We start from the raw sequence: 21,516 nt of genomic DNA on the forward strand, positions 1-21,516 counted from the left end.
CTGACATAAGTGAAGTGTCTGGAAACCCAACCCTATTAGGTTCAGTTGCAAGATCTGGAACATTTTAGCCTGAAGAAGAATAAGTCTTAGGGCATGAATGCTCTGTTTAAACTATATCAACTATATAGGAAGAGGGAAGAAGGGGGAGTAGACATTCTGCTTGGCCCCTGAGGCAAAACTAAAAGCCAGGGACAAAATAGGAAGGTAGATATTGGCTCAATAGGAACAAGAACTATTTAATAATTTGAGTGTTCCAACAATAGAACAAGCTGCCTTGGTAATGAACTTAATGCTATCCACCTCCAGAGAAAGAACTGATGGCATCAGAATACAGATAGAAACGTACTTCTTTTTTACTTTCTTTATTATTCTTGTTTTTTTAAATCTGTGTTTTATTTTGCAATATGGCTAATGTTGAAATGCTTTGCATGACTGCACTTGTATAATCTACATCGAATTGCTTGCATTCTTTTAAGGACAGGGAAAGGAGAGAATTTGGAACTCAAATTTAAAAAAAACCAAATGTTAGAATTTTTTGTTTACATGTAATTGAGGGGGAAAAATCAAAACATTTTAAAAATTTAAAAAAAAATAAAATTAAAACCAAATGTAAAAAAAAAGAGAGAGGCAATGAGTTCCCTCATTGAAAATATCCAAAAATTCATAGAAGTTAAGAATTAAAAGTGAATTTAGGAACCATCTAGAATGACTTGGGTGTGGCCTTTTGACCGAGTCCAAGTTTTACAGAACAAATTCTTCTATTAAGGGGATTTGTTCTGTGAAGTTTGGATTCAGTCAAAGGGCTGCACTTGAGGACTTAGAGGGCCACATGTGGCCTCAAGGTCGCAGGTTCCCCACCCCTGATCTAGACCAACCACCAACACAAATTTTAAAAATCACTTCCTCCTGGGGCAGCTAGGTGGCACAGTGGATAGAGCTCCAGCAGGAGGACCTGAGTTCAAATTTGGCCTCAGACACTTGACACTTACTAGCTGTGTGTCTCTGGGCAAGTCACTTAACCCCAATTGCCTCACCAAAATAAAATAAAACAAAAAATGGAATATGAAATCACTTCCTTCTTGCAAATTCTGAGGCCTTCTAGGAGCCTTAGTTTCCTCGTCAGTGAAATAACGGCATTTTACCATGAACATGTTATGGTTCTATGGCATACCCTACAAATTAAATTACCAAAAGTCAGTACATGTGCCCTGTATAATCAGGAGCTCAGCCAATCCAACAATGACAGGACAGAAGTGCGAGCAATCAGCCCACAAGATGGCAGCAGACAGCCCTGCCAGGCAGAAATCTGTTAGAAATCCCCCATTATGAACAGGTCATAGGATTTCATGTCATACATAGGTTTAGAACTGAAAGGGCTTTACAAAGTCATTTAGTCCACGTCCCTGTAGGACTGCAGGGACTAATGGCCCCTGAAGACTAATCCCTCCTCTATTCTCTGCCCCTCTCCAGTCTGTCTTTCATAGACCTCTTTTTTTTAAACACTATCACATTATTCTGTGCTCAAAATCTTTGTTACTCCCTGTTGCTTCTCGACTAAAGTCCACAATCCTTAGCCTGGCATTCAAGGTTCTCTCCACTACCCTACCACCTAGTTTGGTTTCATGCTACTCTATAGGCCATCCCAATTAGACTACTCCTCATGCCTGCAACACTCCTTGCCTTCCCTACCACCATGACTTTGCTCTAGCTGTTTCCTCCTCCTCGTTACAAGTTGTAAACCCTTGAAAACTCAGCATCAGAATTTTCTCCATGAGCTTTTCCTGATCCCTCCAGGGCATAGATGACTTCTCCTATCTTGGACCCAACATGGCACTCTGTATTTCGCTGTGCACCTGTCTAATGTACTTTTTAAAGTATTATCATGCATCACACCATTTTACATCCACATTGCACCATCCCATCCCCCATCCCTCCTACACACAAACTATAAACTCCAGGAGCACAGGGGTCGTGTCTTATCTCAACTTTTCATCTTTCCCCAGACTGAGTACAATATATGAGGGATCTAATAAACGATGGTTGAATTAAACTGAATTGAATGTCCAGGACTGGAGACTGAGACCCAAGGTCATGCAAATGCTTCCTGTGATTTAAACCTCCTAAATTAATCTATGCCTCGCTCCATGCAGTGCCCCCCAATCCCTGCCATTCACCACAAAAGCACCAGTTCCTGTGGATAATGGAAAGAGCCCAGGGAACCAGGAGATTGAGGTTCTACACCTGGCTCAGTCACTAACTAGTTGTGTGACTTTGAGCTGTTTGTTTACCGATTTAGAGCTGGAAGAGGACTTCTAGCCCAACCCTTTCCTTTTGCAGATAAGAAACTGAGTCCCAGCCAAAGTCACAGAGGTAATAAGCATCGGGACTGAGATTGGAACCCAAACCCTGTGTCCTCAAATCTACCACAATGTCTTTTCCACTAAACCCCGATGTTCCCTAGTGAGAGGTCAGGCTGTTTCATCTCTGACTTTCTGTGATTGAAGGTCTTGGACCAGGTATAAAGAAAGTTCAGTCTGGAGAGAAAGGGAAAGACCAGGGACAGCAATCACCCCCAGCCCCAAGAAGAATGCCTCTCCTGTGTCCAAATTAGGGCTATTTTCTTCACTTTTTGAAGTGAAGCCACCAACCATCCCTCTGGGTCCACCAGGGGCTATAGCCCAAGAAATCAGTAAAACTGTGTACAGCTGTGGGGGGTGGGCCTTCAGTGTCTGCTTCTCTCTGCCTGAAGTACAGAGTACTAGAGCAGGAAAGACGCCTTCAGGATCCAACTGGCTCACTTTACAAAGGAGGGAACTGAGGCCCTGAGAAGGAAGTGACTTACCCAGGATCATGCAGGGATCTTAGTGGCAGACCTGGAGTTACAGACCAAATGCTCTAATTCCACCACACCACCTGCTCATCTAGCCTTATCCCTCTGGTTTTCCAGGTAAGGAAAGGAAGGCTCTTAAAATGAAATAAGTTGGCCAAGTTCATACAGTTAGTAAATGGATTCGAGATGATTTTCTGGGTCCAAATCTAGTGTTCTTTCCACATCGCACCAACAAATGTTCTCTCATTTTACAGGTGGGGAAACTGAGTCCCAAAGAAGGGAAGCAACTTATGTAAAGTCTTTATTTGTAGATATGTTACATGTGTGATTCCGTATGTCTGAACATATCTCTGCATGTCTGGGATTTTGTGTCTCTGTGTCAACATGTGACTGTGACTATGAATGGGGATGTGTGCGTGTGTGTGTATGTGTGTATGTGTGTGTGACCAAGAGTATGTGTGTATGCACCCACATGTGGTGATGGGGGAGGGAGGAATGATAGCATGGAGCAGGAAGTGGTAAGGCTGACAGAGAGATAGAGCAGCACCCCCTCCAACTTGGGGACTACCTAGCTTCTGCTGGGCAGGACCCAACCCGAGCTCATCTCTCCTCTCACCTCCTCGCCATCACTGAAGCTCCCTTTCTTCTTTCTGGCCCCCTCAGAGCTAGGCTGGCAGGCTCCTTACGGGCAAGGAGCCCCCCAGCCCCAGGACAGACTACCCCCCTATCTTCTTCTTTTATCTCTTTATTTAAATTGGTTTCCTTCAACCAAGGAGGAAACCAGAATTTCATAAATTAACAGTCCCAGGGCCTGGGTCTGAGACCAGCTGAGAGCCCTCCTAGGGACCCCGAGGGGTCCCCCTCAGGCTGGTCTCAGGGGTCCCCGCTTCAGGCAGCGCCTCAACTCTGTAGAAACCAGGCTCCCAGCCTCAGCAGTACTCAGAATAGTCCTCCTCCACGTAGTTGGATGGAAACCAGCCGATCTAAAAGGCAGCAGGAAGAGAGAGGGTAAGATTAGAGTTGGCCATGGGCCCTCTTGGATGTGTCTGGCCAGCTCTGCTGGGAAGCTTCTTCTATGGCATTGGAAGGAGGGCGGGTGTGGAGCCACTGTTGGCCTGTCTCCAGAAGTTCCCCATGGCCTACAGCAAGGTTTCTTAACCTGGGGTTTGTGAACTTGGGTTTTTAAAAAATGCTGATAACTTTTTTTTGGGTCTAATTGGTTCTCTTTGCAATCATACACATTAAATAAAATACACAAAATGCATTTGAAAACATTCTTCTGAGAAGGGACTCCATAGGTCCATGACATAAAAAAGGTGAAGAACACCTAGTCTGTGGAGTGAAGCCTGGACCCCCAACTCCTCAGCTTAACATATGAGGCCTCTACAGTCCGGCCTCAGCCTCCTTCCCCATCCCACACCCCCCCCCCCCCCCCCTGGCCCCCTTCTTTACCTCTGCCCCTGCCTCCCCTGCCTCCCCTGCCCTCCCCGGCCTCAGCCCAAGCGCAGCTCACCCGGCCATAGATCTCCCCTCGCCACCAGCCCTGATGTCCCTTCTTGCTGATAATCTTAATGATGTCACCCTCTTTGAGGGACAGCTCCGTGCGGTCCCGGGCACAGAAGTCGTAGCGGGCTTTGGCTGACCCAAAGTATCTGCTGCTCCCTGCAGCTGAAGACAAAAGCCATCTCACAGCCTGCTTGGTACCTCAATGCCAGAGGCCCAGACGAAGCAGCTGGCATGGCCGAGCAAGTGGGGTGAGGGTGAGGGGTGAAGGGGGAAATGTGGACAGCAGTTGGCGCCCCCAGAAGAGCCACTCTTGGATGAAGATGCTGCCCAGGGAGACAAGCTCTTCAGAACGTGTCTGCCTGTCCTCCTAAGGCTACCCAGCCATTGCTGACTCCATCTGGCCTTCCTTTATAGCTGGGGACCGCAGAGCTGGACTCTGGCCCCAGGAGGATGCCCTCTGTCAAGGCCAACAGGACTTACCTCCAATCACACACGTAAGCCCGGGTCTCAGAGATGTAAGGAATCTCCAAGACCTTGCCTGAGCCCAGGAATCGTGCCTGGGAAGAGCTAAATCACTCAGCTCTGCACTCCTGGGGAACACGTGGTCTCATCTTCACCCCAGGCAGTTTTTGCCCTGCCGCCTCACACATCTCCCCTCCCCACCGCACACACACACTTTCCCCCCTGGCCTCTTACTGTCCCTCTTCTCTGTATTCCCTCCTCACACTTCCTTAGCCACTACCACCCATGTATGTAGTCTCCCCCTATCAGAAATGGAAGCTCCCTGAGGGCAAGGGTCATCTTGGTTATGTACCAGCGTTCCCCCACTGCTTAGCACTGTGCCTGGCACATAGTAAGCGCTTAATGAATGCCTATTCACCACTCCTTCCTGGAGTCAGGGCGTGTGTGTCTGACATGTGCGTATTGGGGGGGAGGGATAGATTTAGTACGTGTGTTCTTTCAACATGTGACTATAATTGCATATGAGTGTACGAGAGAGAGATAGTGTGACAAAGAGACAGAGAGATGCAAAGGAAAAAGAGAGATAAACAGAGAGACAGAGCATGGAAGAGTAGGTGTGCATGGACCTACTCTCCTTTGTGTATTGACTCTCCCCCCTCCCAACAATGGAAGCTCTTGAGGGCAGACCCTGAATTGAGTTGTATTTGTGGCCATAGCATTTAGCTTGGTGCATAGCAAGAACTTATTAAATGCTTTTTCATTCATTCATTTCTCTGGGCTCCAAGTTACAAACTCATAAAAAGTAAAGCTGAAAGGAACCTTAGAAATCAAATGACCAACTTCCAGATTGCTTTCCAGATTCCAGTTTTACAGATAGGGAAACTGAGGCCCAGAAAGGTTAAATGACTTGACTAAGATCGTAAAGAATTGGTAACAGAGTAAGATTTGAACATAGGACTCGAGACTCCAAACTTCCCCTTGAGAGCCTACCTGGGGCTTTGGCAATGGCCCTCCTCTCTGGCTCCTTAAAGGGGAACTGCAACATGGTGTCAAGAGACTTGAAGCAATCCTTCAAGGAGTTTTGCTGGTAAAATTCCACCAGCTCCTGGGAGGGAAACATAGTGACCAGTTTGGAATCCTTGGCCTGGGAGTTACTCAGGAAACATCACCAAATTGTGCCTGACTCTAAGCTAGGGAAAGTCATCCAGGCCCCTGGGAGCCCTGAGACTAGGAGGGAAGACTATAGTCTCTGGGAGGAGCCTTATGAAATACACATACACACACACACACCCCTTCACACCCTCCCAGGTATACATGCACCCATGACCACATGCACACACACACACACACACACACACACACACACACACACGCCCCTTCACATCCTCCCAGGTACACTTGCACCCATGACCACATGCACACACACATACGGTCCAACCTCACAGACTCCTTTCCCATGCATCCACACCCAACCCACAGGATCCTCACCACGAGCCCCCTGAACGCCTTCTTCTCCGTGATACGGTACAGCCCCTCAGCCGTCATGATCTTAATGTGCTTCACTTCCACATTGAACCTGTCCAGACACACAGACACAGAGAGAAATGCCAACCAGGCCTTTTTCTGTGAACCCGGGCAGAGCGCCATCTTCCTCCCCACACTTATGACCCACCATGAGACAAACAGGGAACATTTGGGCTCCGGGGCATCTGGCCCATCCTTGGAAGCAGGATTGGCAACCTATCAGACAGGAGCATCCACAGGCCATGCAGCCTTGGCCCCCATCAAAGAGCAGGGCACTCAGTTCCCTGGCACTGACCCAGAGCTTCTTTCAACAGACACCATCTGGGGCTCTATTCTACCAAGGCTGGGCTGGTGCAAGCTTTGGGGCATCACAGAAAAAAGCCCTGGACTAAAGGTCAAGAAATGATCCGGCCAGTTTCTGGGGGTAGCCGTGCTACCTGCATCAGCCATGCAACCCAGTGCTGCATTTAAGAGAGGCCCAGTATCCAAAACAAGGAAGGCAACAGTCCCTCGGTCATCTGCCTGGGCAGACCCTGTCTGACAGGCTGGGATTGGTTCTGGGAGCACATTTTAGAGAAACTGAGGCACAGAGGAGGACAGAGGAGGGTAACCAGAATAATAACAGCTAACATTGATATAACACCTATGTGCCAGGCACTGTGCTAAGAGTTTTACGATTATTATAGTATCTGATCTTCACAACCACCCTCAGAGATAGGTGCCATTATTATCCCCATTTTACAGATGAGGAAACCAAGGCAGATAGAAGTCAAGTCACCTGCCCAGACTCACGCAGTTAGTAAGTATCTGAGGCTGGGGACCACCGGGTTATATAAGAATCAAGTGATGGATCAGAGGAGACTTAGCAGGGAAAAGAGACAACTTCATGGGGATGGGACAGCTGTCCAAGTCTTTGAAGGGCCGTCACAGAGAAGAGGGGTTTTATTAGTTCTGCTTGGCCCCCCCAAGGGCAGAATTAGGTCCAGAGGGTAAAGCTTGCAGAGGCTGATAGAGATTTGATGTACAGATTTTCCTTGTAATTAGAATGGGTTGCCTAGGCAGGGAAGGGGAGGCCTTCAAGTGGACACTGAATGGCGTCTTGTCCTGGATGTTATAGGAGGAGTCTCTGGGTATACACTGGGAGCCAAGATGGCGGAGTAAAAAGGTAGTCACTCTGGGTATACATTGGACTAGATCCCCTTTAAGGTCCATTCCAACTCAGCAGCAAGAAGGACACAGTAGAGCCCGGGGTTGGAAGTCCAGACACCAGATTCAAATCCCAGCTCTGATACTGCCCATGTGACCTTGGACAGGTCCCTTGGCCTTGTGTCTCAGGTTCCTCTCTATAAAATGGTGGAGGGTTGGGAGGAATTAACCAGCCTCCAAGGTCCTTTCCCTCTCTGGGCCTGTGATCCCTTTGTTCTGAGCACCTATGGGGGGAGTAGGCAGGAGGGCAGGGATAGGTATGTATCTCCCACTTTCGATCTGGAGGAACCCAGGACAGGGGCAAGTTACTTGATACTGATGGCAAACTCCGCGCTGTCCTTCACCCTCTGCCGCACCAGAAAGGTCCCATCAGAACGATTGGTGAGGATGTTCTCAGCCCCAGCACGCTCCATGGGGCCCGCATACCTGCCAGACAGATGACCACAAAGGAAGGGGGTGACTGCAGGCCAGTCCGGGCCAACGGTGCCTCAAAGCAGACCATCCCAACTTGGTGTGATGAGAGGCACCGGGATGGCCTCAACAGCACCCAGGTACCTCTCCCCACCCACCCCCCTGGTCCCTCTCCCCCTAGCCAACCACAGCTGCAGAAACCCTTCATTAGAATTCCTCCTTTTGGGTTAAGCAGGGCCCTCCCAAGGCTCCTTTAATAATGCAGCCAAGGAGATGAGGTGAGGCGGAGAAAAGGTATTAGAGAAGGTCCAAGAAGTCCCCAGCAGGGTTGGAATTTGAACTTGGGGTCTCCTGACCCTAAATACAATGTTCTCTCCTTTCGACCACCACAGGAACATTAACCCCACCCCCACTCCATTAGTCCCATAATAATAACAGACATTCTGCATGGTGCCTTAAGGTTTGCTAAGTGTTTTAAATCCATTCTCTTATTCACCTCTCTCCTATAGGTGTTATTATGATCCCCATTTTACAGATGAAGAAACAGAGGCACAGAGAGGTTAAGTGACCTAGCCAGGGTCACAAAGCTAATAAGCAGCAAAAGCATTTTGGGGGGAAGCCAGATCTTCTTAACTCCAAGTCCAGCCCCCTAACCACTGGGCTAGCCACCCCACAGGGGGCTACATAGTACTTGGTACATATAGGCATAGACAGACCTTAATTTAAACAAGTCCTCTATGCTTCCAACAATGTTGTTGTCATTGTTGAGTTGTTTCAGTTGTGTCCAACTCTCCATGACCTCATTTGAGGTTTTCTTGGCAAAGATGCTGGAATGGTTTGCCATTTCCTTCTCCAGCTCATTTTACAAATGAGGAAACTGAGGCAAACAGGGTTAAGTGACTTGCCCAAGGTCACACAGCCAGTATGTCTAAGGTCTTCCTGACACCAGGCCCGGAGGGCACTCTATCTACTGTGCCACTGAGCTGCCCCTTCCAACAAAGTGTTCATCAAATTTGTATAAACCGAGTCAGTGAGGCACCGTGGAAAGGGGAAGGAGATTTGGAGCAGACGACCTAGCTTCTCATTTCAGCTCCAGCATTTGGTCTTTGTGACCTTGGGCAAGTCACAACTCCTAGGCCTCAATTCCCTCATCTGTATAAGGGGAGGTTAGGATTCAGTGACCTTTAAGATGTCTTCCAGGTCTAAATCTCTGAGCTTCTGAGTCACAATTTTAACGCCCTTGGATAGCCGATGAGTCTTGTCCCCACACCCCTCCTAGCAAGACTGCGGGCTCCCCCAGGACTGGGCCAGACCCATCTCTCTTGGCCAAGCACAGCCCAGCACAACGGCCTTCTCCCAGGGGTGTGCTGAGGGCTGTAGTCCAGGATCAGATAATGGAAAAGAAAGTGCTCAGTGAGAGCAGAGGAGAGGCTATTATTGTGGTGATGTTTTTTAATCTGACTATGTCTCTACTTCTGTGTCTTGTATGAAGTAAGAGACTGAAGAAAAGCCAGACTCCACCTCATCGTGGCGGTGAAAAGCATGGAAGATTGGGAGTCAGAGGACCTGGCAGGATGGTAAAGGCAATATGGCACACTGGCTGTTCCTGGGCTGAGGGCCAGGGAGACCAGGGTTCAGATCTGGTCTCAGACACTTACTAGCTGTGTGACCTTGGGCAAAATACTGGTATCTCTCTGGGTACTAATTTGCTCATCTATAAAATGGAAATAATAATACCGTAGAAACTATCTCACAGGGTTATGGTAAGAATCAAATAAGATAATGGATGTAAAAAAAACTTTACAAGCTTTAAAATCATGTGTAAATGTCAGTTAGTAATCACTATTATCCCACTTCTTCCATGTATGACCTTAAACAGCTCACTTCACCTCAGTTTGCTTATCTGTAAAATGGGGTTAGACTGGTTGAAAGGATGGAAAATCACTTATTAAGCACCCATACGATATACCAGGTTCTGTGAGGACCTTCAATGTCCCTTTCGTCTCTATGATTCCATAATAATCCCAATGTTGTTACATCTATATGGTACTTTAAGATCCCTGGGAAGCCCACCTCCTACAAGAAGCCTTCCCTAACCCCTCTTAATTCCAGCACCTTTCCACTTTTAATTATTTCCAATATATCTATATGTACCTTGCTTTGTAAATATTTGTTTGCGTGCATCTCCTCCATTTGATTGTAAGCTCCTTGAAGGCAGGGACTGACTTTTGCCACCTTTTATGTCCCTAGTGCTTAGCACAGAGCCTGGCACACAGTAGGTGTTGAAGATTAACTAATAGATAAGTTTTCTCCTCACTGTGTCCTGAACCGAATCACCATATTGCTTCCAGGCCACCTCCACACCACCCTGCACTTTTCACCTCCCATGTACGTGTTATCTTCCCCCATAAAAATCTAAGTTCCTTGAGGGCAGGGACCATCTTTCTTTCTGCCTGTATTTGTGTCCCTACCCCTGGCTTAGCCCAAAGCCTGGTACATGTTGTTACTGTTCATTTGTTTCAGTTGTGTCCAACTGTTCATGACCCCATTTGGGGTTTTCTTGGCAAAGATACTGAAGTGGTTTGCCATTTTCTTCTCCAGCTCATTTTTATAGATGAGGAAACTGAGGCAAACAGGGTTAAATGACTTGCCCAGGGTCACACAGCTAGTTAGCATCTGAGGCTAGATTTGAATTCAGGTCTTCCTGACTCCAGGCCAAGAGCGGTCTATCCATTGCATCACCTAGCTGCCTTGTGGCATATAGTAAGCACTAACTGAATACTTTAACTAATGATCTTAAGGTTTACAAAGAGCTTTACATATATTATCTCATTTGCTCCTCACAGCAACCTTGTGAGGCAACTCTATTATTAGCCCCATTTTATAGATGAGGAAATTAAGGGATGGTGAGGTTAAGTGACTTGCTTAAGTCACGTAGCCAATAAGGGCCTGAGGCAAGATTTGACCTTGGGTCACCCTGACACCCAATCCAGTGTTCTATATACAATGCTGAATCTTGTGGCCCTGCCCCTGCCCTCTCACACCATGTCCTGACACCTTGGCCTGAAGATATCAGAACACCACCTGACGAAAAGGAGTTCCCTTCTACCCTCTACCCAGACTTACCAGAGATGGACAGACAGGTCCTGTGGGGGGCCCTAGGAGACACACAGAAGAGACAGTAGGGTCAGACAGAAGTCTCCAAGACCACAGAAGCCTCAGCTCCCGACCTCCTGCCCCGGGGAACCTTAGGATAGCCACACACCAACCCTGGGACAGCCTCCCGTGGGGACTCCCCCTCCCTGGCCCAGCTGGAGCTGGACAGGGGCCCAGGCCACACTCACGTGAACATAGGGCTTGACTTTCTTGCAAGGAAACCATCCTGTCTCATTGGTAGCCGTGTTCTTGCCCTGAGCATCAGGGGAGAGGGGTGACATTGAGAAAGAGGTATTGGGGGGAAGAGGGGAGCAGAGAGAGTGTGCCTAGCTGCTCCTCCATCCAGCTGCCTGTCAGTCTTCTCTTCTACCCCCTTCTCTACATGTCCACCCGAAATCTCTCTATGCATGGGCTGACCTTTGTTTTGCAAAGAACATTTTTTCAGTTCTGGCCTTTTATGGTCATCCTAATATTTGATGCCCCAGACATGCTGACTCCAATCTTTCCATGCCATTATGGTTTATGGAGCATTTTCATCACACCCACTTTGGGGCAGAGTGAAGCAAATATTTTTGCTCCATTTTACAGATGGGAAAACTGAGGGTCAAAGAAGAGAACAGATTTTCCCATGGTCCCACAGCTATTAAGTATGTGCTGGCACTGCCACTCTCATCAGCCTGAGTCTGCTGAAAAGTGGGTGAAGCTCCTTGGCTGCCCATGGTCCTCCTCCTGAGGCCCAGCTGGGCTCCTAGCCCTCTTCTTCTCCCACCCCAGCTGTCATTCCAATTCAGAAAAAAACATTTTTCTGGCAGTAGTCTAGGGTTAAAGGGACCTCTGGAGCCCATAACTGAGGAGATCTTACATATCCAGGGAGAAGACAGAGTGATGGGCACAGAGCAAAATAACTTGACTTCCTATATCCCCTTCCTGATTCTCTCCTAAAGATTTACCCCACCTTCTATACTCTCCTAGTCCCTCCCAAGAAGGAAGGAAATAAGCATTTGTTAAGCACCTACTGTGTGCCAGACACCACTAAGTGCTTTACAAATATTATCTCTTTTGATCTTTACAGCAACCCTGAGAGGTACTATTATGGTCCCCATTTTACAGATGAGGAAACTGAGGCAGACAGTGGTTAAATGACTTGTCCAGGGTCACACAGCTAGTAAACATCTGAGGTCAGATTTGAATTCAGGTCTTCCTGACTCCAGGCCCATTGGTCTATCCAGTCCGAGGGCCCTTTCCCAGCCCTCACCTGCCACCAGTTCTGCTCAGCCTCTGCCTTGGTCAGCTCCACAATGTCTCCTGGGTTCAGCCTCAAGAAAGGGCCAAAGGCTACAGGGGGTGGAGGCAGTCCGTAATACTCCTGGCACACCTCCATCTTGGGCAAGCCTGAGGAGCACGGTGGGAAGAGGGAGAGCAAAGTGCAGGTAGTCAGGGCTCAGCCTCCAGACGGCTGGGGAGCCTGGGGGCAGCATGGTCAGGCTACTCCTGGAAGGAGGACGTGGAAGGCCTCCGGGGCATTTCCTTCCTCTCCCAGGCACCACCCAGCCCCGGCTGGGCCCAGACGGGACTCCTCCCAGAGGGACTCACCCAGCTCATTCTTCCTCTTGTCCTGTGCCAATCGGCTTGTCTTGTGCTAAGAAGAGAAGGCAGGAGGGTGGACCCTAACTCCTGCCATCCCTGCCCCCCATCCCACCTTCCTCTTCTATGTATCCAGGAAAAGTAGGGAGGAAAAGAGCACCAGGATAGTTATCCCCAATTTACATAGAGGGAAACTGAGGCCCACAGAAGTTAAGGGGCTTGCTCAGTGTCACATAGCTAGGAAATGTTGGAGGCAGGATTTAAATACAGGCCTTCCAGCTCTAACTCTATGACCCTATTCATTCCAAATCCTGCTCTCTTTTCCAAATTGTACCAGCTGTTCTACAGTCCCCAAGCCCCCCCCCAAAATCCCAAGCCTCAGCCCCAAGTTGGCCGGCCCCCTGTTTCCCACTTCCCTGGCTCTAGCTTCTGACCAGAGGTTCTAGGTCTACTCTCCTGATCCAGAGCCCACCATGCCCAGAACTGGAGGACCAGACCCGTGGGTTCCAATCCTGGCCTTGACTTCATTCTCTTACCCCCAAGACCACCCTCAGGCCTGACCCTGCTACCACCCTGGGAATGGGGACCTGCCTTACCTTTCTCATGGTAGTTGCATGATCTATGAGGAAAGAAGAAAAGGGGACCATTCTGATGCCAGAGACCCTGGGGGAAAAGGGGAAGCATATCCCCCCCACACACACAAACACACACTCTCTCTCCCCCAAATGCCAGAGTCAAGCAGCCTAAAGCTCCACACACACACTTACCATAGCACCCCATAGTTACCCCTGCTGTGACCTAGCCCCCAATAACTGTATCCCCAGCACAACCACTCCCCAGTTACCTGAGCTATGTCGGCCACAGGGAGGCACCCTCCCCAGACACTCCTTGTGAGCAGGTGCACGGCAGCGGTGGCAGCGGTATCCCTGGTAGAAGGTGCCCCTGGGGGTAGGGTTGGGAGTACATTAATGAGTACAGACCTGCCTGCCCCTGAATCCCTCAATCTCCCACCTGTGGGAGTAGGAGAAGGGGTGCCCAGAGTGTCAGAATTAGAATGGACCTCTCCAGCTCACTCACATTATAAATGGGTAAACTGAGGACAGAGGAATCAAGAGCCTTCCTCCAGATCAGTGATAGAACAAGGGATTTGGTCTCTTAACTCTGAGCCCTAGGTCTTTTATCATGTACTGTCATCCGCACCTCCAGTCCTTAGAAACCTAAGCAATGGGGCCCACCAGCCAGGATTTGGGGCCATGGTTCCTTGGTGAAAGACAATATGCAACCGAGAACTGGGGCCTCAGATCGCCCGACCCACACCAGTCCCCCCAGGCAGCATCAGCCCCCACCTCAGCAGCATCTGGCAGGCTTTGCAAGAGGCTGTCTCCTCGAAGGAGAACATCTGGAAGTCGTGGCCATTGGCAGTGGCATTCTCAGGGTAAATGTTAGATCTGGACACAGTGGAAGAGAAAGGGTCAGGTCTGGCCCAGGGAGGGAGGGGGAAGGGAAGGGCAAAGGAGAGCTGGACTCATGGAGACCCTCTCCCCACCCCAGTCACTCTCAGAGCTAACTAATCTCTCAGAGAACATCTAGTCCAAGAAGGCCCAGAGAGAAGCAACCTGGCTGAAGTCACACAGAGTCAGGGGCAGAGCTAGGAGTGGAAACTATATCTTGTGATCACCCCTACCCCACCATTCCCTGCATTCAATACCCTTCCCTCTCCACTCCATTCTCTGCCTCTCTGGGACCTTGCTAGGTTCCTGTTTGGGAGGGTAACCCAACTGTAATCTGGAAGCCTGGGTTGGAATGGGAGCTAAGGTTAAGGCCAGGTTTGGGGGCGGGGGCTGGGGCCAGTCCTCACAGGGCCATCTCAAACTGCTCCATCCACTTCTTCTTCAGTTCTCTTGTCTTAAAGAAGAGCTCGTAGCCCTGGGTGCCCTGGTCCTCGATCAGGAGAAACATGTGGGTCCACTGGGGAGGCCAGGGGGAGGTGGTCAGGGGGAGCTCTGGAGCTCTGGCTCCTGCGCCCCTCTCCCACCCAAGGGGAGCCCCCAGCTCTTCAGACACACAGACACAGAGGCCCAGTCACCCATGTACATGAAGGAGGAAGGTGGTGGGGCTTCCACCTCTGGCTGAGGGGTGACCTTCGGGTCTCCTCTGGCCAATGCCCCACCTCACGCCCCACCTCACCCCCCACCGGGCAGACAAGGCCAGGAGCCCGGGCATCCTCAGACAAGGTACCTTTTTGTTGTCTCGTTCTCCAGAGGAGTCATCTCGGACCTGGTAGCTGGGCAGGTTCACAAAGTCCTTTAGGTCATAGATGTCTCCTCGCCTTTTACAGATGAGCAGGGCTTTGTCCAGGAGGAAAGCATACCTGGAGAAGGGGACAGGAGGAGCCCTGATCCCTGAAAGGATCCAGGGAGCCAGGCCCCAAGGCGGAGGTGCATCTGGGCTTTTCCCAAAGGTAGCGTTCCCCATTCTTCCTCCAGCCTCACCTTCATTCATTCATTTATTCATTCACTCATTTAACTAGTTTCCAATACACACCTACTATGTGCCAGGCGGTGAACGTACAAGACAAAAATTAAACATTTCCTGCCCTTAAGGAGCCTCCATTCACTCCACTGTGGGAAAACTACGGGAACACAAGTTGGGTAGCTATTGTCCTTTGTTCTCGAAGAGGACCAAAACGACATCACTATGTTAGAGTCAAGTTTCAGTGCATCCGACTGTGGCTGATCAGACCAATAGGAGTTCGGCATGTTCCACCACAGAAGGTCAGGCACAAATAGTCCACGTGAAGATTTGGTTGGGGTGGATTCTCTAAATCTGCGCATCTTGTGTTTCTGAACCCAAGTAAGTACATAGAAAATACATTTAGACTATCAACAAGCTAATTTGGGGGCCAGGGAGGGGACACTAGCAATGGGGGAGGGGAGGGGCAAGAATAGACCTCTAGTACAAGAGTTCTTCACCTGGCGTCTATAGGCTCCAAGGGCTCCATGGATAGATCTCAAGGGGCCCATGGACTTGGATTGGAAAAAAAAATACATCTTTATTTAACTAGGGTGGGTTTCCTTTGTAATCCTGTGAAATGCCTAAGGGGTCCATTATTAACCCCTGCTCTAATAAGAGATGGTGCCTGGGGGCCTGGGAGGAGGCTGGGCACTCTAAGGGGCAGAGTTGGTACCTGTCAATCTTGGATCTCCTCTCAGATGTGGCAATCTTGAGCTCCCCATCGATCTTGGGCCGTCCATAGGGTGCCAGGTTCTTGGTCTAGGGATGGAAGAGGGAAAGAGGGCAAGGGCTAGCACTGGGGACAACAGAATCCTCTTGCCCACCTCCCCAGGCCAGTTCCTCACTGGGGTGCCCCACTCTGTCCAGAGCCCCAGGCCTCACCAAGTTCTCAATGGAGAGCTGGAAGTTGGTGATCTGCTTCAGCGTCTCATTGTCTCTCTTGACCTCATTCACACACTGGGCCAAATCCTGGGGACAATGAAGACAGAGCAGCCCTGAGCCAGGTGTGGGCAGTAGGGGTCCTCGAGGGGAGGAGGGGGGAGACCCCAGACCCCAAAAGACCCCAGAACTGAGAACTAGAAGGGGCCTTTGGACAATTATCTAATTCGAGTCCTTCATTTCATAGAAGTAGAAACTGAGGCCAAGAGAGGAAAGTGACTTGACTAAGGTCACGCAGGCAGGAAGTATCAGAATCCATGTTCATGTTCTCACTCAGGTCCTCCAACTATGAATCTATCACCATTTTGTCTACACCAGGAGCTGCCTACCATCTGTGTCTTCTGTCTGTGTGCTTCTCAAGCCTCCCCCCAATGCCAGGAGCTGTCCCTGGTCTGCTGTAGCTACACACACACACTCATTCTCCTCACCCTCATGGCATCCAGTGCCAGCCGCATGTTCTCCTTCTCTGTGGCATCTGTTGTATGCTTCACCAGCTCCTAGGCAAGGCCAAAGTTTCAGAAGTAAGAAAAGGCTATACCTACCCCAAATTCTCCCACAACTCCCCCAAGTCCCCTACACCTTTCCCTAAGGAAATTGACTCACACCAGGTAAAGTGGGACAATTTCTCTTAAACTGTTTTTTGCACACCCTCTCCCTGCCCAAGTCAGTCACTCGGTTGCCCTGAGCCACCCAACCCCATTTTGGCTGAGGTTGCTATGACATCCCTCCCCCTCCCCCAACAGGGGCCACCCCCATGGAGTTGGGAAGCTAGAGAGCTCACCTGAAGGAGGAGATGGTATTTTAGCACCCGCTGCATGGGCACCATGAGCAGATCTCTCAGGGTGAACCGCCCATTGTTCGCTCTCTGGGAACATTCCTGGAGGGGAGAAGCCAGGGAACCAGGTCAGGGGAGCTCACGTCTCACTGTGTCTAAGCATCCTCTGAGAAAGAAGTCAAGCCCTTGAGAGGCTAAGAGGCAAAAAGATGCGTGCTTCTGGAAAGCAGCAAGTTCAGCCTGGGAAGCCACTAACGAAACAGACCATGTAGGCTAGAGGAGAAAGTGCACTGGGCCGTCAGGGGACTGAGAGACAAATCCCAGCTCTAATTCCTGAGAGGTATCCTGGCACAGCAGACAATGCCGGTCTTGCAGGTTCACGGCAGTGCCGGAGCCAAATCGGATCCATGCCCATCGGGAAAAAGATCTTTTGACTCAGCATTTACATCTGTGAAATTCCACAAATACCATGAGTCAGGGCCTGATTTATCAATCAATTCTTGATCGTCTAGACCACTGCTATTGAACCGGGGCCACAGAACCATGTGTAAAGACCCCTGGGGGCAGCATTGATTTAGAAAACTGTATATTAACATTATAGTAATTTTGTTACATTATTTCCCAATTACATTTGACTGGTGCAGCCGCACTGGGAGGTAGCCCACAGGCAATGTGTTTGACACCTCTGGTCTAGATTTAAAGGGAGGGGAAAAGTGAATAATGCAGAATGAACTGGTTGGTGGGGGTTTTGCTTGATGATGATGATGTTTGTTTTGTTTTGTTGGAGAGCAGGTTGCTGACTGTCCACCAGCACACTGCTGCTGCCTGACTGCAAATACACTGACACCAGCTGTGTGACCATAGGCAAGCCACGGCTTCATCTCTCTGAGCCTCAGTTTTCTCATATGTAACATAAGGAGGCTAAGAATAATGCCTGTATACCTACCACTAGTTTCAGTGAGATAATGTATGTAGAAAAGGATATAGTTTGTCAGTTATTATTCCAGCTGTGTGAACTTAGACCTTCCCCTGAACTCAGTTCCCCTATCTGGAAAATGGAGATAATGATACCTGGCTTCCTCATGGTCTATTGTGAGGACCATACTTGTAAACTTGAGAGAACTGGAGAAGTGAGGAATGATGACAATTATCACCTACGTGCTGTCTAGTACAAAGAGCACAGGCTGAGAGGGAGCTGGGGAGCTCCGTTATTTACTAACCTGATGAACTTGGGCAAGTTATTTAGCTTCTTTGGGCCTCATTTTCCCTATCTGTAAACTGAAGGGTTTGGAACTAGATGGTCCCTCCCCATTCCAAATCCTATGATTTGTCATTTGTAGAACTTCACAATTTTCCAAAGGCAACTAAGTCCCTTCTGCTGCTTTTCCTGTTCAAATCTGGTGCCAGCTTATTGTCTAATTCAGTTGTCTAAAATATATATTATATATATGCATGTATATATGTGTATGCATACTTATATGTGTGATTGACTATATGAGCATATATATACAACTATACTGATAAATGACTTCTATAGATTTTCTGACCAACTGTACATCAATCTGTCAGTCAACAAGCATTGTTGTTTACTATTTGCCAGGCATTGTGCTATGCAGTGCTGATACAAAGAGAAGCAAAAACCATCCCGTCCCTCTTCATCCATTTAGTCTTTCCAGGGGGATAGTTAGAACAGACTCTTTTGAATGATGATGGATCTCATCCAGAAGGCTTAATGCAATTAGCACGTCGTCCATAAACGGTAGCATCTGCAGTCCGACATCCTACAGGGGAGCCCCTCTTCAACTTCAGCTGCATCTCTTCTATGGCAGTAGCAAGTAGATCTTCCACTTTTAGGTGTCGCCTTATCCCAATGACCACAAGTTGGTCAAACAAGGTAATCTATTGTCATATCTTTAAAGGAATCTTGTATCATGTTGACGGATGCATAGGAGACACTTTGTTGGAGGAGAGAGCTTAAGTTAGCATTTTACTTCACCAAATCAAGCACTTTGTCATAGTCAACAAACAATATGGGAGATCTCTATCTTTCACTTAATTGCATGATGAGAAAAATGTGGTCTGTGGTGGAATTTTGCTTACAAAAGTTTACCTGTTCCCTTCTAATAACTTTTTCAAGGATATCCTCAATGCACACACATATCCATATATGTGTGTGTGTGTATATATATACATGTGTGTGTATATATGTAATATATGTATGTGTAAATGTGTGTGTATGTAATACATATGTGCATGCAAAATGTGTGTGTATGTAATATATGTGTGGAAAAATAGGCTTCAGTAGTTTATTATTCTATACATCATCTTTTTTTTTAATAGTAATAAGGTCTGAGTTGTTGTTTGTCTCTACACCATTGGTATCTTCACCTCCTTCAGAAACCTAAATTAATTAATCCCTGGATGTCCCCGTAATTATACCACCTCCAGCTCGGACGTCCTCTGGGAATACTTGTTCTAGTCCAGCTGATTTGCACATCTTTGTTTTCCTTAGTGAAATTTCTTCCTTCTCTTTAATCATTTCTGGTAGTGTAATGCCAGAGTCATAGTTCTACTGTCTTTAATGGTAAAGAGCTTCATTTTGTTTTGTTTTTTTAAAGCCCTCTTTAGATCTTTTCCTTCTTTCATTTGTGTTGTCTTCTTTCCAGATTCATTTTCGGGATGACTTTGCTTAGTTGAGTCTCTTGTTAAACTTTCTTTAAATTGACTTTTCCCCTCCACTTCCCTCCTTCTGTCCTGAGCCTTCTCTCTAGGTGTTCTCATTATGGATTCAACTATCATCTCTATACAAATTTTTCCAAGATATACATCACCAGTCCTCATCTCTTTACTTGAACTCCAGTGCTACATCTCCAGCTGCTTGCTGGACATCACTACCTCAGAATTCATTATCATTCCCCTAAAACTTCCACTCCTCCTACTATCTCAGTTTCTATCAAAGTACCACCATGCTTTCAGTCACCAGGTTTACAACTTAGGTGTCATCTTCAACTCTTCACTATCACTCACTCCCCCCACTTCCATATATCCAATCTGTCGTCAAGTTGTAACAGTTCCACTTCCTCAACATCTCTTTCCTCTACCCCTTTTCTCTTCTCTCTATTCACACTAAATCACACTAGTGTGAGCTCTCATCATGTTTCCCTTGGACTATTATACTGACCTCCTTACTGGTCACCCTTTACCCAGGCTTTCCTCTCTTTAACCAATCCTCTACACAGCTGCCAAATTGATATTTAAAGTCCTATATAAACTGAAGTGACTTATCAGTGAATATTTTATATGCCCCCAGTAGGATGTAAGCTCATTACAAGTAGAGATCATTTCATTCTTTGTACTTGTAACCCCAGCACCTATCACAGGGCCTGGAACCCAGTAGGCACTTAATAAATACTTGTTGGATTAAGAAAACTGGTTCTCAGGGGACGGAGCCAAGATGGCAGAGTGAAAGCAGTGACTTGCTTGAGCTCTCCCCCAAACCCCTCCAAATACCTATAAAAAATGGCTCTAAATAAATTCTAAAGCAGCAGAACCCACAAAAAGACAGAGTGAAATAAATACTTGTTGATCAATTGTTTCTAATTTTTTAGGCACTGTTCACAATCAACTATGATCTTTCTCTGTAAGATTCTGCAAATCAGTTTATATCCTAAAGTGGCGTAGCCCACAGATGCCCTATCTTTCTTCTTAACAAATTAGTCATGTTTGCTAAGGCATTTTTTAGACCCCTTTGGTCTCTTTTTTGGTCTCTGATTGATACCAGCTAGTCGTCTATACAAAATTATCGTAGTTTGTGTCTAGGTCCTTTCTTCCACCCATATCCCACTGATATCATTGATCATTTGTCCTATGTAATGTGAAAACAAAAGGCATCAATAAGAATATTTTTTAAAAGACTTGTTTGGCCATATCAGGTTTGAGTCGTTTTAATTGTACAACACATCTTTTCCTCACTGCTTCCTTCTAGCTCTGTATGATTTTTGATCTTTGCTCTAACAAGTTGATGGCCTGACCATACACAGACAGCTCCTCATATCAGCAATGAGTCATTTCTCTCCATTAAATAAAAGAAATTTCCAAGGGAGGGAGGGAGAAAAAAATTTGGAACTCAAAATCTTATAAAAGTGAATGTTGAAAACTATCTTTACATGTAATTGGAAAAAAAATAAATACTATTAAGTGGAAAAATAAATAAAATAAAATAAATAAAATACCCTTTTCTGAGATGCTACTTAGTCTCTTCCATGGCCAAAGTCTTTTGATTCTTTTCCAAAAGAAAGTATTTATGATGCATAGATGTGAGATTTCTATGTAGCTCATCTGGCATTGGTCTTTCTCATTCCTTACTCCTGAACCACATTTTCCTTTTTTTTTTCTTTAGTCAATTGGGGTCAAGTGACTTGCCTAGGGTCTCACAGCTAGTGTCAAGTGTCTGAGGCCAGATTTGAATTCAGGTCCTCCTGACTCCAGGTCTAGTGGTCTATCAACTGCACCACCTAGCTGCCCCTGAACCACATTTTCCATCATAGTTTTCACCATCCTCATCTACTTCTGTCTTTGCATTGAAGTTCCCAAGTACCAAAGTACATGT

General features: G+C 47.5%; 1 protein-coding gene across 1 annotated transcript in view; it reads right to left on the bottom strand.

Moving 5' to 3' along the window:
- Nucleotides 1-3,118: 3,118 nt before the first annotated feature.
- VAV1 (vav guanine nucleotide exchange factor 1) overlaps nucleotides 3,119-21,516 on the bottom strand; it is a 39,650-nt gene continuing 21,252 nt past the window's right edge. The window contains exons 10-27 of the mRNA XM_027850968.1: nucleotides 16,914-17,009; nucleotides 16,561-16,629; nucleotides 16,076-16,162; nucleotides 15,867-15,952; nucleotides 14,918-15,050; nucleotides 14,538-14,647; nucleotides 14,026-14,127; nucleotides 13,524-13,621; nucleotides 13,276-13,298; nucleotides 12,689-12,734; nucleotides 12,351-12,487; nucleotides 11,284-11,349; nucleotides 11,066-11,097; nucleotides 7,838-7,954; nucleotides 6,287-6,374; nucleotides 5,789-5,903; nucleotides 4,344-4,498; nucleotides 3,119-3,813 (exon numbers count right to left, since the gene is read on the bottom strand). Of these exons, the coding sequence (XP_027706769.1) occupies nucleotides 3,760-3,813; nucleotides 4,344-4,498; nucleotides 5,789-5,903; nucleotides 6,287-6,374; nucleotides 7,838-7,954; nucleotides 11,066-11,097; nucleotides 11,284-11,349; nucleotides 12,351-12,487; nucleotides 12,689-12,734; nucleotides 13,276-13,298; nucleotides 13,524-13,621; nucleotides 14,026-14,127; nucleotides 14,538-14,647; nucleotides 14,918-15,050; nucleotides 15,867-15,952; nucleotides 16,076-16,162; nucleotides 16,561-16,629; nucleotides 16,914-17,009 (1,614 nt within the window). The 3' untranslated portion in view covers nucleotides 3,119-3,759. The remainder of the gene's footprint in view (nucleotides 3,814-4,343; nucleotides 4,499-5,788; nucleotides 5,904-6,286; nucleotides 6,375-7,837; nucleotides 7,955-11,065; nucleotides 11,098-11,283; nucleotides 11,350-12,350; nucleotides 12,488-12,688; nucleotides 12,735-13,275; nucleotides 13,299-13,523; nucleotides 13,622-14,025; nucleotides 14,128-14,537; nucleotides 14,648-14,917; nucleotides 15,051-15,866; nucleotides 15,953-16,075; nucleotides 16,163-16,560; nucleotides 16,630-16,913; nucleotides 17,010-21,516) is intronic.

Source organism: Vombatus ursinus, unplaced genomic scaffold, assembly GCF_900497805.2.
Source record: "Vombatus ursinus unplaced genomic scaffold, bare-nosed wombat genome assembly UNPS02009173.1, whole genome shotgun sequence".
In the NCBI taxonomy this organism is placed as follows: Eukaryota; Metazoa; Chordata; class Mammalia; order Diprotodontia; family Vombatidae; genus Vombatus; species Vombatus ursinus.